The sequence below is a fragment of the Nanorana parkeri genome, unplaced genomic scaffold, assembly GCF_000935625.1.
Source record: "Nanorana parkeri isolate BGI_ZX_2015 unplaced genomic scaffold, ASM93562v1 scaffold126, whole genome shotgun sequence".
Taxonomy (NCBI): domain Eukaryota; kingdom Metazoa; phylum Chordata; class Amphibia; order Anura; family Dicroglossidae; genus Nanorana; species Nanorana parkeri.
The window spans coordinates 683,801-702,131 of record NW_017306394.1 but is presented as its reverse complement, the minus strand read 5'-3'; the positions used below and the strand labels follow the sequence as shown (position 1 = coordinate 702,131).

The 18,331-nt window shown below is 44.2% G+C and overlaps 1 protein-coding gene across 1 annotated transcript in view; it reads right to left on the bottom strand.

Moving 5' to 3' along the window:
• The window catches only part of TBCD (tubulin folding cofactor D), a 171,932-nt gene that overhangs the window by 68,158 nt on the left and 85,443 nt on the right, over positions 1 to 18,331 (bottom strand). The window contains exon 14 of the mRNA XM_018553643.1: positions 11,023 to 11,179. Within this exon, the coding sequence (XP_018409145.1) occupies positions 11,023 to 11,179 (157 nt within the window). The remainder of the gene's footprint in view (positions 1 to 11,022; positions 11,180 to 18,331) is intronic.

Here is an 18,331-nt window from a genome sequence, read left to right as displayed (position 1 = left end):
AGCGGGACGAGACACCTGTTAATGTCACTGGGCTTTACCGTTATGCCTTCTTGGATTGACAAAATTGCAGGTCTGCTACTGGGGGGTATCTTTAGAATTCAAAGGAACCTGTCATTTTGTCTATTCAGGGAAAGCTGGGAGGTTCACCTACGGATTATGACTATATCTCCATCGCATACCATACCGGTTTACCTCTTTAAATTGGGTGCTGAAACAACTAGTGGCTGGCGCTACAACAATTCATAGGGAAAATATGTCATCAGCACTTGTCATCAGCACATATCTTGATTTAGAAATGTGATGTTCCTGCAGCATATCTGAAGGAAGTGCAACATTTCAGAACCGCACAGGGTTCCTTCACCAGGTAAAGTGCCCGCAATGCATTATTGATATTTTACCGGATGAAGGAACCCTGTGCGGTTTTGAAACATTGCAATTCCTTCTGATATGCTGCAAGAACTCTCCATTCATCTGTCGGATCCTTCAGAAATGCCAGGAACTGGTATTTTTAGGTGTTGTGGAGCATGTGACCTTCTCCCCACCTTACGGCATGCATGCAATCATCAGACCCGAGTGCTGTCAGGTGGGAAAGGGAAGAAGGTCATTAACCTTGTGTAAGCTCTGACACTAACCAGCACAGAGCTTACATAGGGACTAACTCTGGTGTCCCATTAGTAAATGGAGCAGTGAGGAAGCATGGCCCAAGTGATCATCAGTGGGCAGGAAGGTAGCCTGTCAAAGGGGACCTGTCACTTTCTCCTAATTAGGCAAAGTGATAGATTCTCTTTAAATAACGGACAAGAATATTGAATATTGTTAAAAGACTGAAACATTGATGGGAAACTGCATTCTCTTTGCATGGATTCTGTGCAGCCTCCTTCTTTAAGAGGACAGAGCTTAAAACCAGGGGAAACTTGTTCTACATGTCTGCAGACTCAAAGAGGTTCAGAAAACAAAGGCATTGGTTGCCAAAGATTTTTATCTAAAGAGGCTGCTAGGTTCAAAAGATGGGCGCCACAATGAAAATGGGAAACTTGGCAGGTAGACTTTGTTTCCTTAAAGTGGACTTGTTCCAAACAATAAATATTAAAGTAACATGACCTGTTAGGGCAGGGGTGGAGAAATGCCAGGAGCCAGGTAGCCAATGCTCCTTATGAATTACAGCTGGTGCCTAACTTTTGAGGTTTTCTCTAGTTGTTGGCAATGGCGCTGGCAAAAGAAAGCTCATTAGAGTGCAGTCCAAATTGCAATGGACCCACCAGGGTGTGAAAGGACTTCTAACATAAGCTTCTGTCCAAATTATGTAGACAGTGTTCCTAGGTTTGAGGCCTTCACAGGCACAGAAAACATTTTTGCAAATCACTGTCTGTATGGAGCGAATGGCCACAAATGTAGCTCCACCTTCTCTGCTCACATAAGTCTGTTCATCATGTCACAATCAATTGACATATTGTATCTCCCCCAAACCTTGATGGTTGTTTTAAAAATGTTACATAATTAGTTTGAAAAGACATGATATCCACGTGCAGGATACGGTACATGACCACAGCCTTATAACAGGATGTGTGTCATGGCAAGTGGCTTGTGCAGGTAGATTATCTAGAAGATATGTTGTCCGCACACCATTCTGCTTCGGAATATCTTTATTCGAATTTCTTTAGCATGACATATGGATGCAATGTTTCGGAGCCTCACAGGGCCCCTTCATCAGGCAAGGTGTCAAAAATTAAAAGTGCTGTAGCAGAATGGGGACATATCCACCGGTTATTCCGGCACCTGGATTCTGGGATACATCGACACGGTGTGGAGGGGATTTTACTAATAAATAATATTGTGCAGGTAGATGGGACAAGATACAAGTCAGTCCGGAAGACACACTGTCTGTGTGGTCAAAGAGCATATCAAACCAGATATGGAGTGACTGGGAATACAAAACCCCCCAAAATGTAATGGCTTACTAGACTCTACATGCCAGGAAAAGTTTATTTTCCAGCTATCAAATGTGAATGAATTTTTGAAAAAAACCTTGCTTCTGTGTAACGCAGGGGTAGGTAATCTCGGCCCTCCAGCTGTGTTAAAATGGCAAATCCCATCATGTCTCTGCCTCTGGCTGTCAGTCTTGCAATGTCTTATGGGACTTCCACAACAGCTGGCATGTCGAGGTTGCCTACCCCTGGTGTCGAGTTTGTAATTACATACAGTATGTACACGGGGACAGCGATACATATGAAATACATATGCAGGCTCTGCTCATGCTTAGTAAAGCTGCACAATGATTGTGCATTGTCGATCCTTTCACCTCACCTGTACGTCTGTTGGACAGGGTCTTTAGACTCTGCAGGAGCTCAACTTGCTTTTGATTTTTTTTTTTAAGAATGATATAGAATAACACAAATCAATTTTTTGGTTAATACAGAATTAAAGGGAGCTCTGACAGCAATTTCACATAGGGCTGAACATAAACCGTAAACAACACTGAGCTTGTACACAGGCTGCGACACGTCACTGATATGCATCATGTTCCCCGTGCTGAGCGTACTGAGCTGCCACAGGACGTAGCTGGGAGCGATGCTGGCCTTCTCCCGGCTCTGCTGATCAGCCCTGGGGCCATCACTCTCGGGTTGGGAGGCTCTACCACGCCCAGCTCACCACAAACAGGACAGATGAAACTACCGTGCCTTCCCAGACTGCACGCACCGTTTCAATTGTTTCAGGAGAGATTAATCCTTATTCAGCACTTTCGCATTACTGCCTGAGATGTTGTGAAATCCTGCAGGCACTTCATAAAACAACGCAGAAAAATACAAGACCCTGCTGCAAACGACCATTCATCACGTGGCGGGGAGACGTCCACAGGGTTACTTCAACAAGTAAATGTGCATTCACAGTAAAAAATCCAGCACTCTGGTTTTGACATGAATTTATATATACACCGATCAGCCATAACATTGTGACCACTGAGAGGTGAAGTCATTAATATTGATTGTCTGGTTACAATGGCACCTGGAAGTGGGGGGGATATATTACAATGACACCTGGAAGTGGGGGGATATATTAGTCAGTAAGTGAACATTTTGTCCCTGAAGTTGATGTGTTGGAAGCATTAAAAATGGGCAAGCGTAAGGATTTGAGCCACTTTGACAATGGCCAAATTGTGACGTCTAGATGACATATTTAGAGCAACTCCAAAACTTCAGCTCTTGTGGGATGTAGTGGTCAGGAGTCTCAGGACCTACCGAAAGTAGACCAAAGAAGAAAAAATGGTGAACCAGTGAAGCCGTCATGGGTGGCCAAAGCTCAATAATGCGCATGGTTAGCGAAGGCTGGCCCATGTAGTCTGATCTAAAGAAGAGCTACTGTTGCTCAAATTGCTGAAAAAGTTAATTCTGGTTCCGATAGAAAGATGTCTGAACACACAGAGCATTGCAGTTTGTTGTGTATAGGGCTGAGCAGTCACAGACCGGTCAAGGTTCCCATGCTGACCCGTGTCCATCACCAAAAGCACCTACAATGGACACCTGGCCATTAGAACTGGACAACAAAGCAGTGGAAGAAGGTGGCCTGGTCTCATGAATCACGGTTTCTTTTATATCATGTGGATGGCCAGGTGCGTGTGTCTGGGGAAGAGATGGCACAACGATGTACTATGGGAAGAAGGCAAGCCAGTGGAGGCAGTGTGATGGTTTGGGGAATGTTCTGCTAGGAAACCTTGGGTCCTGCCATTCATGTGGATGTTACTTTGAAACCTACAAACCTACAGAACAAGCCAAAATCTTTCTAATTCTTTAGTTCTTATTGTGTGAATCTGCCTGTTGATGTTGATGCCTCTGAAAGGGAAGCGCTGCAGCCGCAACTTTGTCTCTGGAGGGGTGGGGGGAGTTGTAATCTCCGTTGGTCCGAGGGTGTTTAGGTGGCCAGATTGGGGGGACTGTTTTCTACTCTCTCTGTGTAGGCACCTTAAAGCAAGCCCAGAAGGAAAATCTGTTTCATATGGCAAGGTTTGATACAGTTTGGTGTTAAGTCAGCAGGTTATAAAAAGTCAAAGGAAGAGGAGCTGGGAGGATAAGATTAATGTTTACCCACCCCAAGTGTCAGTGTGTCATTGTTCTGTGACACCCAAGTGTCAGTATGTCATGGTTCTGGGACCTCCAAGTGTCAATATTCAGAATCATGGGAAACCCAAGTGTCCAAGTGTTACTGTTCTGGGACCCAACGTGCTTGTGTGTATTTTTCTTGAACTCCTCAACTGTGTGCAATGTCATGGTTCTGGACCCCACCCCCCTTCCTCAAGACCACCACCCTCCAAGTGTCAGTATGCCATGGTCCTGGGACCCCAAGTGTTTGTGTAATTTTTTTCTGGATCAACATGTGTCAGCATGTTCATGTTTTGTTCCCCAAAATGTCAGCATGTCTTGGACCCCAAGTCTTAGTGTGTCATTGTCCTGAGTTCCCAACTGTCTAATTTTTCTGGGGCCACCCATGTGTAAGCATGTTATTTTCTGCAACCCTCCCAAGTATCACCATGTCATGCCCCCCGGACTCCAACTGCTTATTGTGTCATTTTTCTAAGAATCCCCAAGTGTTGACAAAGCATGTCATAGATCTGCGACCCCCACCCTCCACCGCTTTCATGTGCCAGCACATTGTGGTCCAGGGAGCCCCAGGGGTCAGAATATGAAGGTTCTGGGTCCCTCATGTGTCATCAGCCCCAGAATACAGTGCGCACCACTGTGGTACTCTGAGCAAGACAACCAAAATTTGCCCTCGGAAGCTCTTTAGCTCCTCATTTTTCAGCTCACCACCATCAGGGCCAAGATGTTGAGAGACAAGGGCTGGAGGATGCCAAGTACATCTTTATCCTATAGAAACAGGAATTACCAAGCTGGTCAGCAGAAGTGGGCAGAAGGTGGAGAGTTGTGTGAGAGACAGTGGGAGAGGAGTAACAGGTAGAGAGCGTGGGCTAAAACTGGAAATGTTGCACATGTAGCTGTGCCTCCGTTTCTAGCTTGGGATTAATTTTAACACTACATGTCATCCCGCACGTCTTCCTGAGATCCACAAAAATTGCTAAACTACACAGGAAAATAAATCCTGCAATACAGATTAAACCCGAGAGGCAGCAGTTTCCGCCCTGTGTTTAAAACACAGCAAACAGTCACTCCAGGCTAAGGTAAGGCTGCCTGTGACTATTATTTTGTGGTTATCCTTACATATTATTTTGTCAATAACTTATTTTGCCCTCCTACGCCTGGGTTTGGAAAAATTGAAGGAGGGCAGACTTCAGAACCGGTTACACGGATGCAGCTTGAGCCAAGCCCTTATTACTATTACTGCAGCCCTGTTTCCTCAGACAACTGATCAAGCTAGAGCTCCTCTTTAAATATAAAAAAATAACAATGGTACTCCGAGCAAAATGCAAACAGCAAAGTATAGATAAGGAAAGTAAAAATCTATTTCTCTGCATCAGATCTTTTAGGTAGTACCACTCATAAGAAGGATCTGTGGTGGGCTCTGTAGGGTCTCGGGGAGGCTTTTCAGGATCTGTAGTGGGCTCTGCGTGGTCTCAGATGGGTAGTGCGGGGTCTATGGTGGGCTTTGCAGCCTGAGATCCTGCAGAGATCCAACACAGCTCACCAGAGACCCCGCAGAGCCCACCACAGAACTTGCACAGCCCGCCATAGACTCTGCAGAGCCCACCATAGACCCCGCAGAGCCCACCACAGATCCTGCAGAGCCCACCTGAGACCCCAGCTTTCCTGCTACACTAATAGCGGAACATGTCAAAAGCTGGATACAGCATGTGTGCTGTATCCAGCGACTGAGGGGTTACGCAAAACGTCTTAAACAGGAAGGGGTGGGGCAAATTAATGTGGAGGGGGTGCCTGAGTTTTGTCTTGCCTAGGGCAGCCCCAAAACCAAAATACACCACTGATCCTGGGGACCCCAATCATGCACTGAACCCCTTTGAACTGCCTCTGGAGTCTCAGGGTTGTCCAAAATCTCTTCCATTTCACACTTTTGCTAAAGTTACCCATTCTTGCTGGCTTATAGAATTTAATGAAGCCAAGCTAAGTAGCACAGCCGCTCTCACACTTCTGGTGTTTGGACGGAATGGTGAAATGAACGTATATCTAAAGATATAAGGCCATCTGTTTCCCAAATTCCTCATAAGCAGTTCTCTCTGGAATCAGTTTCTCCATTTGAAGAGTTCCCATCTATTCTTGTGACCACTAGATAGTCCCTCAATTTCAGTACCAGTACAAATGGAGAGCAAAGCGCCGAAGAGGGGGCACAGGCTGCAATAAAAACTTCAAGAACTGGAAGAAGGGTGTGGGCACCGGATCTCATAAAGCAGTCAGTGTTTCCAGTCTTGTCAAAAGTGCAGTAGAAGGAATGATTCTCCTTAGGCAGCTCTACCAGGCATTGAGGTTGAAGCTGCAAGGAGGAACGTGCCAGAAGGTATAAAGTCCAGATTTTTTTTTTAGTCAGACCCTGTATAAGTACTATAAAAAGCAAGAGGTTAAAGCTTAACTGACATCTGGCACGATCATACTAATAATCCCTCAGGATCCCTCTAATTGAATCAGTAATTATGATACATAATATGATAACAGTACGAAGCCCTGATGAAGAAAGGCCATTTTAACCCCCTTTATGCAGAAAGATGGACTGCAAGTGATGCTTGCAGTCAAGATGTCTGCTGCCAGTCAAAGTTGTGGCATTCTCTGCTTCACTGGATATATCACACAGCAGCCACACTGTGATTAGATTTTTACTTGAAACATTAAAACAGACTCCACTTGTGCTCCAGTTTCCAGAAAGCTGCCCCAGAGATTCTTGGAGAATGAAACAAGGCTGTGGCTTCTATCTCCAAAATTTGAATCATTACATAAAGCAAAGCCTGTGCACAGGGAGTGGTGATACTGCAGCTCGGTACCACACCTCGAGGAGGTTTACACTTGCGGGCTGCGATCAAGATGCGCCCACTACACAGCCATGTTTTCCAGAGGACTCCACACACCCTGAAGTGCGAACACAGCCCTAATCAATCCACGCTTTGTGGGATGATTCACGTTCTTTAAGAGACATTAAGCTCGCCTCTAATCTTCACTTGGAGCACAGCTACCATGAAATAAGCTCCAACCTTAATGCTAATGTATTGCTTTACTACTTGACAGACACTAGTAGAGTTTTTAATAGTTCTTCTCTAATGCTGAGCATGGCTATGACCAATGGAATTGCTCTGGAGATTATGCAATCCCTCCTATTGCCAGTGGCTCTGAGGACTTGCCTAGGCCCTATCATTGGATCCAGCACTGGTTTCTTGATGCCTGAAATCTCTAGGACATCTATCAAGCAGATTATAAACTCATTTCTAATAATAAGTAGCATTGGAAGTGCCCACCTACACCTCTCGCCACCGCCTCTCTGCAATCACACAAACTTGCCAGATTGACATAGCCGAACTTGCAGGTCAGTGGAAAAAAAACTTTTCTGCCCTGAGGCCAGGTTCACACCATTTTACCGGACCAGATCTGGAATGCGGTGCATTGCGTTTTGCCGCGATCAAGCCATGCTCCAGAGCAGTTTGTTTTTTAGCTTAAAATGGGCTTTCAAGTGCAGTCCAGCGCGTTCCATTGTGTTTGCATGCATTTTTGATGCGTTTCCATGCATTCCAGACCAGAGAAAATGGAACAAGCAGTATTTTTTTGGGTCTGGAATGGACTGCGCTGGTGTGAACAGAGCCCAGAAATACCATAGCGATACATTTGGTCCAGGAACAAACAGTTCTGGTATGCACATGGTGTGAACAAACCCTGAGGCCTGTCAGAATGTGTCTGCACATGACACTCTTCTAAAACCAATGAGCTACAACAACGGATTGACCAGCAGGTGGTAATTTCAAACCTGTGTCACCAGCAAACGCTAGCCAGGATGCCAATATCATAGGGGCAGGATTAGGGCTGCAACAACTAATCGACATAAATCGATGATTGAAAAAGTTGTCAACAGTAGTAGACAGGCCCGATCTCAGAAGCAAGTTGCTGAAAGACTGCTCAGGTAAGCCTGCACTCCCCCCCACATGGTGCTCTATAATGTATTGCTGGGATTTGTATTCCTCTATAGCTGATGGTACATTGTGCTGTATATTATACAGAGGACTACTAATCCCAGCAATAGTACATTATACACTTTATGTATAATGTACTATTGCTGAGATTTGTTGTTGTTGTTGTTGTATCCCTCTATAGCTGGTGGTATTCTGCATTGCGCTGTATAGAGGACTACAAATCCCAGCAATAATACATTATACAGCGCAATGCAGAATACCACCAGCTATAGAGGACTACAACAAATCCAAGCAATAGTACATTATACAGTGGTGCAATGCCGAATACCACTAGCTATAGAGGACTACGAAACCCAGCAATAGTACATTATACAGCGCAATGCAGAATACCGCCAGCTATATTGTATTGCTGGCATTTGTTGTATTCCTATATAGCAGGTGGTATTCTGCATTGTGCTGTATAATATTCTATTGCTGGGATTTGTTGTACTCCTCTGTAGCTGGCGGTATTCTGCATTGTGCTGTATAATGTACTATTGCTGGGATTTGTAGTCCTCTATAGCCGGTGCCATTCTGCATTAATTGCTGTATAATTTTACACTTTTCATTTCACTATATTGCACACCACAGTTTTAATTTTTTTATTTACTTCCACCGCTCCAAGCTTGCTCCTGTGATGGACTACAATCTCAATAAATAAATTTTAAAAAAATAAATTTTAAAAAATAGCTCCAGTGATGGGACTACTGGTTTGTATTGAGATTGTAGTCCATCACTGGAGCCATTTTTTTAAATGTATTTTATTTTTTATCCGATTAACCAAACTCAATAATCGGCTAACTAATCGATTTTGAAAATAATCGTTAGCTGCAGCTCTAGGCAGGATACACTGATGCCAATGACATCTGCTATTCTGCAGCATAAAAATGGCCCAGATGAGTGATCCAACTACCACAGGACCAGCCGGAACACTTCTGATTGTTAAAGGAGAACTATGAGGTGAGTGCTTTTCACTCACCTCATAGTTCTAGCCGCCCTGTGGACAATGAGACTGTCACGGCTCAGTAGATCGGGAGGTGAGCGAACACATACCGGCGTTCGCTCACCTCTCGATCCTGTCACAGCTCTCTGCCATGATAGGGGAGGGGCTGGATCCCCCCCCTCCCCGCTCCGCCAGCGCTGACTGGCGGAACGGACGGAGGAGAGGGCGGGTACAGCTGGCTCTGCCTCTAGATAGGCGGAGCCAGCTGTCACTCATGCAGCTGGGTGGATCCAGACATAATTGTCATGATCCGTTCCAGCTGCAGCGTCTCAGTATACTGCGAGCTGCAGCTCGCTGTATACTAAGCTTAGGGTGACGGGAGGACGCTAGTTTGTGTCCTCCCGTTACCCTAAGGAGAACTATGGGGAAAAGCCTTAACCCCATAGTTCTCCTTTAAATAAGGCATGCATGTTTGATAATTATCTGAGTGCTATGGACACCTTCAGTCACCACACTGGCCTTAAAGTGTTTATCTAGTCAAACTTTCTTTTTTTCTTTTCTATTATAAAAATAAAAGTGGGAATGGTTAGAACTCCTGTCAGGTTTTTGTTGGCGTCTCTGTCCCATGGGGAAGATTTCCCTTGACTTCCCGTCCCAGAAAAACATGAAAGGGGTTCTAGCACTTCTCTGCTTTTTCCATAACTAAAAAGAAAAACTTTGGTTAGAGATGCACTTTACAATAGATTTATACCCACTCGTCAACATCCAATACAAGCTTCATTGTGTGCAATGTAATTTAAAAGGGTGTTTTCAATCTTTTTATATCTGTCACTCTCATTAAAAGAATGTCTGGTGATCCTGCCTTGAAGATTCCTGTACAGGCACTCTCCTGTATTGTTACCTTGTCAAATGCTTCCCTGGTGGAGACTACAAACAGTCAAGTTGACACAAATTGTGCAGGCATGGCCCACCATTGTCTCCATCAGAAAGCTGATCCAGAGCAATGATGTGCAGCTGATGCTGGAACGAGGCCATGTATACAAGGAGGAGTTGAAAGAGGTTGCAGGAGATCAGCAACACCGGATTAGGAGGAAGCAGGAAAAAGAGTGAAACAAGCATTTGATGAAAACAAAATGTCAATTGTCAAGATACATAGAAAGGACTTTATCAAAACTGGAGCAGACAAAAAGAGGAGCAGATGTGCATGACAACCAATCAGCTTCTCTCTCCAGTTTATTCAGTTAAGATTTGAAAATGAAAGAGAGAAGCTGATTGGTTGCCTTGCACATCTGCTCCAGTTTTGATCAATTCCCCCCATTGCATGCAAAGCAAACTAAATGCCATTCGGTTGGGGTTTAGAAATACTCAAATCCAGGCAACACGAGATATCTTATGATGCCAGGAGCTTACTTTCCATTATTTACTAATCTGTATGTGTCTCCTGTCTTCCTCCATTCCACATCTGCAGCCTCCTTCCATCTCTTTGGCATTCAACACTTCTGGGAGTGTCGGTTGGCTGTGTCCAATGCCGAATATTGAGGTTTCTATAGGACTCAGCAATGACAGAGGAGTCAGAGGATGAAACCACAATGTACAGCAGGGGATACAGGCATCTGGAAATGTCAGGGGCAGAGGAGAGGTGTGTGTATAAGCTCTCTTCTTTTGTAGGGCACCTCAATTTAGGGCTTTTTGCTACCCTGACCGGGTCGCTTTATAACCACTTGAGGGCAAAGCAACAAGTTCACTTAACTGCTGCATTTCCCAGCTGAACATACATACACACATTCCCTTCACTACCATGTTTAGTTGTTCAGGTGACAAGAGTGGGGAAGGTAAGTATTATTCCTGGTGGGATTTATCAGAAAAACAACTTTACCTTTTGTGACGTTGTCCTTTAAGCCCTTTACCAAAAAAACAAATATGATGTTTATACAAATAATGAAGATATCACAAGTGCAACTTAACTTACCTTGCAATCTGATTTACAAATGGCTTCAATTCGGGAGGGTCATAGGCACGGGCGAAGGCCCAACAGACATAACAGGCAGCGTCCCGGACAGCTGAACCCACGCTGCACGCCCCGCGTTTCTCATCATAAACCAATGCCTTTAGTATGACGGGGACAACTGCAAGACAGAGAAATTGGGTCATTTAAAAAAACGAGAATATAAATGTAGGCAGCTATAAATATATAGAGGAAGTGCCGATTGATAGCCGGAATATGATTGGCTGGAAGTAGATGGTGACCCTGGATGATGGCTAAACAAACATGGTGCCATTGTTCTGAAGAGAAAAGCAGATGAAGGCATTGTCAGGGGGAGTCCTGTGATCTCTGTGACAGGCGATAAACACACAATCATACTGGTAGGTGTTTGATAGCAATGGACCAATAAGAGTCAGGATTCATTTTTAGCTGTATATTGAGGTATTTCTCCTTTAAGGTAATTACCGTGTAGTAAAAGCACGGAAAGGAGCAGTGTTTGTGTTCTAGTTGAAGGATGTAATTGTGTACTGTAGAAAAAGTAAGTACACCCTTGGCCTCAGAAGCCGGTATAAATCCTTTAGCAGAAATTAACTTCTTGTAGACGTTTTGCAAAACTGCACCGCCAGCCTCCGACATAGACTCCGACATCCCTTGGTGAATTTGCAAGGGTGCATTTTATCATTATCGAGTTAAAAAAAATACATTTCCAGTTCACCTTCAAAATACGGACAGATAGCCTCACATTCTCATCAAGCACACTTTGGTATGATGCATTTATAATTGACTCCACAACTGCAAACTGCCCAGGCCCTGAAGCAACAGAGTAACCCAAACTATAACATTTCCACACCATGCTTCAAAAGTTTGTCTGATGTTCTTCTTCTGAACTAATGCCTTCGGTTTCCACAGGTGTTTGATTGCATGTAATATGGCAACCTGTAGTTTGGCTCTAATGTTGTTGGACAGCAGAGGGTTTTTCTGCCTCACTTCTCATGCAGGTCAAATTTGTGTAATCTCTTTCTGATTGTAGATGCATGCACTTCGATCCAAACTGACCCAAACTGTTACAAGAGTTACCGGCAGATCCAATGATGTACAGTAATCTTGGGTTACTTTCGAGACTTGGCGCATCAAACAGTTAACCCTCAGGCTTAATTTCCTGGGCTGCCCAATCCTGGATACATTTGCCATTGTTTAAAATCTATACCACTTGAAGACCACTTGAAGGTATTTTGCTTGCAGTGGAATAAGTGATGTCAAATTATTTCGCAATACAGTAATACCTTGGTTTACGAGCATAATTCGTTCCGGAAGCATGCTTGTAATCCAAAGCGCTTGTATATCAAAGCGAACTTCCCCATAGGAAATAATGGAAATTCAGATGATTCGTTCCACAACCCAAAAATATTCATATACAAATGATGACAATACTGTATTATAATACTGTACAAAATATAAAGACAAATAAACCAATTACATGTACCTTTGTGGCCGGTGTGAGGGGGACAAGAGAGAGAGGAGGATTATTGTGTAGGACGACTTTCACTATCACTAACGGAATCACTGCTATCTCTTGACTCAATGGAATCTTTTTCATTTCGTGAAACCTTAACAAGGAATCTATCCAATGTGACATTGTGTTGTCGTTAAACAGACTCATCGCTCACACAGCTACAGCCTTATTCGGGTGGCGCTTTTCTACAAAATTTTGCTCTTATTGCAAGACATTTGCTTGTATATCAAGGCAACATTTTTCAGAAATGTTTGCTTGTCTTGCAAAACGCTCTCAAACCAAGTTACTTGTAAACCAAGGTATTACTGTATTTTTATATCCCTCGACAGAGGCCTCTGAGGGCCTTAGAGAGCTCTTTTGTTCTTGGCATGACGACACCACACACATCAATAGCAAAGAGAACCGTAGACCCAAGATATCTGATATGCAACTAATGCTGGGCACACACCTTACAACCATCGCAAGACTTTTGTCTTGCGATGGTTGTAAGGTAATTAAAAAAACGTACGATCTGCCCATCTTGGACAGGCAGATCGTACTTGCGATGATCGCAAGCCGCGCCCCCCTGAGGGGCGGGCTTCCGATTACCGCAATGCCGAACGGGCAGTGTGCGCTTGCGCACACCGGCCCGTCCTGCTTTTATCTTACGAACATGCTACACACCCGCCGAACATCATACGATGCTCGGCGGGTTTTCAAACATGTTCCCAAGATAAAAGTCGTGCGACCTTACAGTAGTAGAGGTCACACGGCTTCCACACACCTTACGATAATCGTACGATCGCGGGATTTCCCGCGATTATCGTACAATTATTGTAAGGTGTGTGGGCACCTTAAGACAGGTCTCAACTCCATACTTCCTAATGCTGGCCATACACCTATAGATTATCTGCAGAATTTCTATGGTCAGATGGAAAAAGTGCAACAGATTCCTCCATCTACGCTAATCTGTGTGTATGGCGGAATCTCCCACTGGGCCAAGCTTCAGTATCTCGCTAGTCGGCCCCGCTGGCTCTCAAAATACCTGAACAATCTGATTGGATGCTGGCATTGTTCAGGTATTTGGACAGCCAGCGGGGCCGACTAGCAAGATACTGAAGCTTGGCCCAGCGGGAGATTCCGCCATACACACAGTTTAGCGTAGATGGAGGAACCTGTTGCATTTTCCCATCTGACCACAGAAAATCTGCAGATCATCTATAGGTCTATGGCCAGCTTAAGAAGGCTCTGATCATTGGCACCTAATCTGGAACACCACATTCAGATTTCGTGGATTTGAAGTGGTGATAAATGTAGCAGTGTACTTACTATTAACACATGACAAATCTGAATTCTCACTAAACTTATATTATGGAAATGAGTGCACCATTGCCTTTTTGTGTAATTTGCTCAAGTATATCACATTTATCTGTAGGTATATATGACCTTTATCTGTATTGTCGGAGTGGAGATCGACAGGGTTATTCAGTAAAGGGTGAAGAGTTTGGAGAACACAGGAGAACTGAACAATCTAGGACAACATAGCTGTACTGGAAAGTGAGCTAAACTGGAACATTTTTGCAAATCAGCTATTTTGGCCTAGAACCTAGATTGTTCGCTTCTCCTGCCTTCTCCAGACTCTCTTCACACTTTTGTGAGCATCGCAGCTAATGTTTGCCTGTGAAAAACTTACTTTTTCACCATAACTGTACCTGTTATTAGGTTTACTTTTAGCAATTCTCTTTGCTTCAAGAGAATGGCTAATATAAGCCATATTAGCCACTTGCCAAACCCCACACCCTCAAAAGCTAAGGGAGTTATTCACAAAAGGGTGAAGGGTTTGGAGAAGGCCGGAGAAGTGAACAATCTAGGCCAAAATAGCTGCTTTGGAAAATTTCTCAAATTCAGCTCACTTTCCAGTCCAGCTATGTTATCGTAGATTGTTCACTTCTCCGGCCTTCTCCAAACTCTTCACCCTTCTGTGAATAACCCTGTAAGTAGGTTCCCAGGTCTGCAGCTTAAGCAGGGGCAGGACAAAGACTACTTCTGCAGTAAGACAGGATGTGACATGGTAAGTGGAGGGCACAAACAGGTGTTCATAAGGACTTCCAACAGGAATACCCGCCAGTTATCACCATGGAGTCAGCATAAAGGAAACTGAAAATAGTTTTTTTGTTGTATAGTTATTTTATACGCACATGGGCATAGCTGTATAAATTACAGGAAAGCTAGCACAGAAATAAATTCCATCACTGAAAAGGGCAGAGTTCCCAGTGACCGCAAGCCTTGTGTAGCAGTCGGCAGTCCCCAGGGCCCATAGATACAGCTTATACGCATGTATGTAACTGCACCATTGTCATGAACAATGGCTTGGTGTGATTCTATCTGCGGCTCTATTCAGCTTCTAGATTAACTTCTGAATTCCTGCACGGTCGTTCTGATCGCTCGCAGGCAGCACACAATGCAAACACTTGTCGCCTCTGCATGCTGCACCTCAGGACTTCCTCTTGGCAAGAATAATAAGATACACAAGTAAAAACACAGAGCCTACGCACGATCCTCTACTAGCAGCAAGCCATCTCATAATCGATCATAGCCTACAGTAATGTATAGCCTGTGGGCACAACTGAAGCTCAACAACTGAAAAGCTCATTTCCCAGGGGATGTTCTCAGGCTGGCTTAGCTCCTGGCTGCTGAACAATGACCTTATAGAGCAAAGCAGGAACAGCAGCTCACCTTACTGGTTTCTGGAGGGGTAGCACAGGTCCAGCGTGCCAGCAATGGCACAACCCGACCTCGAGCGGCTCCTGGTTCGTGAGATGAGAACAGGGATCTTTTCCAAAAACTAAAAGGAGGGGGTGTGGGAAGAAAGCCCTGTGCTTAAGATATATCATTATTTTGCTGAAGGGGCATAGTTAAACAATTCCCTGCAGGTTCAGAAGGAGAACATCGGCTAAGTGGCAACTAATGGCACATTATATTACTTCTAATACACTCAATGACCCATAGCTAAAAGAGACCCTCTCAAGAAAGAAACTAAGTGCCACTGCTGACCTGACCAGCTCCATCTGTCATCCTCATCCTTTCTTTATTACTTAGGCTGGGTTCACACCTGGGTGTAGCATAGGCGCGTTTTTCCCCCGTTTTTTAGCACGTTTTTCCGTTCAGTGAAACGTGCGTTTCACTGGCGGCATGCTTTTTAATTTTTTTTCCTTTATTATTTTTTCTATATTTTTTTTACATTTGGTCTAACTTTCAATCTTCCCGGCGGTTCCGCCCCCGCGACGTGGCCGCTCGCAAGGGACGGAATCCGGCAGCCGCCGGAGAACACAGCGGGGATCACGGACAAGGTAAGTCCTACGCTGTATTCCCGAGTGTGGCTCGGGGGTTACCGCTTTGTTAACCCCGAGCCACACTCGGGAATACCAATGGAAACGCGCTGAAATACACCCCCAAAGAAGCTCCCGTACTTGTTTGGGCGTAGGGCGTTTTTCGTAGGGCTGAAATACGCCCAGGTGGGAACCATGCCCATAGGAAATTATGGGATTTCTTTGTTTGAGCGGTTTTCAGCGCTTCGATCAGCGCTGAAAAACGCCCAGGTGTGAACCCAGCCTTAGTGATAAGGATGAGAGTGAGAGTCGCAGGGCTTCCGCCGTCAAGTAAAACTGTGACCAGGTTATTGACATTCAAGTATTTACATATTCTTAACACGTATGTATAGCCTTCATTTTTACTTTTGGATACAGTAGGGAGGTATTAGAACCCCCGTAAGATTTTTATTGCGGTCTGTGTGCCCAGTATTGTCATAGATTGCATAATAGAATTTGACAATCTATAAGCAACTCCAGGAGGAGAAGGAGTTAACAGAGATGTGACCCTGGCCTGTATTAGCAGGAACTTCTTTCTGAAATATATTTACTTAGAAGCTCAAACTGGTAACAGCCTGCATGCTTATCTGATTGGAATAACGTTCTGCTATTCAGTCATCTATCCTGCAGAGATACAGCCAGGCCCAGCCTTATGCTCGAACTACAGGCGACTGAGCTTCGAAATGCATTGGAAGAGCTACATTGGAGCGATTCTTGAGCGGGAAACGCGCTACAAAACGCTCAGTGTGAATGGGGTCCTATAGCCGCAGAGGCTTCACAATAAAGCTGGCCACACACGGCTCCAATTTAGGCGGATTACTGCTGAATCTGCAAAATGCGAGCCTTGGCCGGCAGCACACGACTCGGCACTCAGCAAACCTTGAATGAAAAATTGAAGGAGCCGGGAGGAAAACTTTTGGGCTAACAGTGACCTCATTCAATCAGATGCAGTATTTGGAATAAAATAGCCGCAGCGTGGAGCTGCCGAATCAGCTGCTGTGGAGCTCTGTGCATTCCCACCCAATAGACAAAACGGTACCCAAGTCCTGATACGTGCTCTCCCTTAGTAAGCCCTGATGAAGGAAGTATCTATATAAGCCCCTGAAACACGCAGTGGAATTTGTATGTTTTTTCCGGCATGTAACATTTTTTTTTTTTTTAATACAACGAATCGATTAATTGAAAAAAAAATAAATCAGGCAACTAATCGATTATGAAAATAATCGTTAGCTGCAGCCCTATTTTTTCCCCACAATTCAATGGGACTGATGTCAATGGTTTTATGTACTCTATACAGTTCTGCAGAATACAAGGTGTAGCTGTTACAGACAGTAAGTTTGGGTGAAGAAATACTAAAGGAAGTCCATAGTTGCTCCACCCTTACAATCCATCGTGGTGTATTAAAAGGTCATATTCTGCTCAGGTGAAAAAAACTTACTTATTACTAAAAGTAGATTTAACATATAAATATATTACATATTTTGTAAAGCGCTGCGCAAACTGTTGGCGCTATATAAATCCTGTATTATAATAATAACAATATATATATATATATTTTTTTTATCAGTGAGGTATACTATGTAATGCGATCTGAAAAAATGTGGCATGCACTATTTTTTTCAGATCGCACTGGACCGAAACGCAGGCACTGATGTGCCATTGACTTCAGCACACCGCCACGCCCCCTCCTGCAGGAAGCCGGCCACGATGCACTCCAGTACGTTCCAGCAGCGATTCGTGCGGCGAACGCACCGGAGCTGGTGTGAACCGGCCCTGACACAGATCAGATTCAGATTCTCCCCTTGTGACTTTACTACAGTATAATGTTACAATGCTGCAGTCTAATTACTGGAGAAGAAGAGACTGAGGAAATGCTTACTTTTGCCTGCAGCAGACTGATGACATCATATCAGCCGAGACAAAGTCATTTAATGGAAATCAAGCCTGGCTTTTTAAAAATAAAAGTTTGATTTGTTTTTATGCTGTATATTGTGACATGTCACATGGGATTTATTCATATTGACTTGTACTAGAAGGTTCCCTTTAACCACATACCACATGGTCATCAGGCTTTGCGTGCTGGGATTTGTAGTTCCTCTGTACTAAAAAAAACTACCAGGTTGCCCCGTGATCTGAGACAGTGCACGTTACGGTCGAGGAACCTGTTATCCTAGTCTCATTGTTGCACAAAGCGCGTGGAATGTGCCCCAACCACCGGCACACAAGAATCATACCCTCCAACTAAGGCTTTTGGCAGAAGAATTTTAATAGTCGTCATCTTTCTATTTCCTTACAAATGGTTAAATAAAATTAATTAGAATGAAGAGAGACTTCCCCGTACAGAACTATCAGGAGAGGAGGCAGCAAACCGGCCAAATCTTGTGTAAAGTATAAGAGTTATTTGTTTACTTTTCATATTTATACCCCAAAAAAC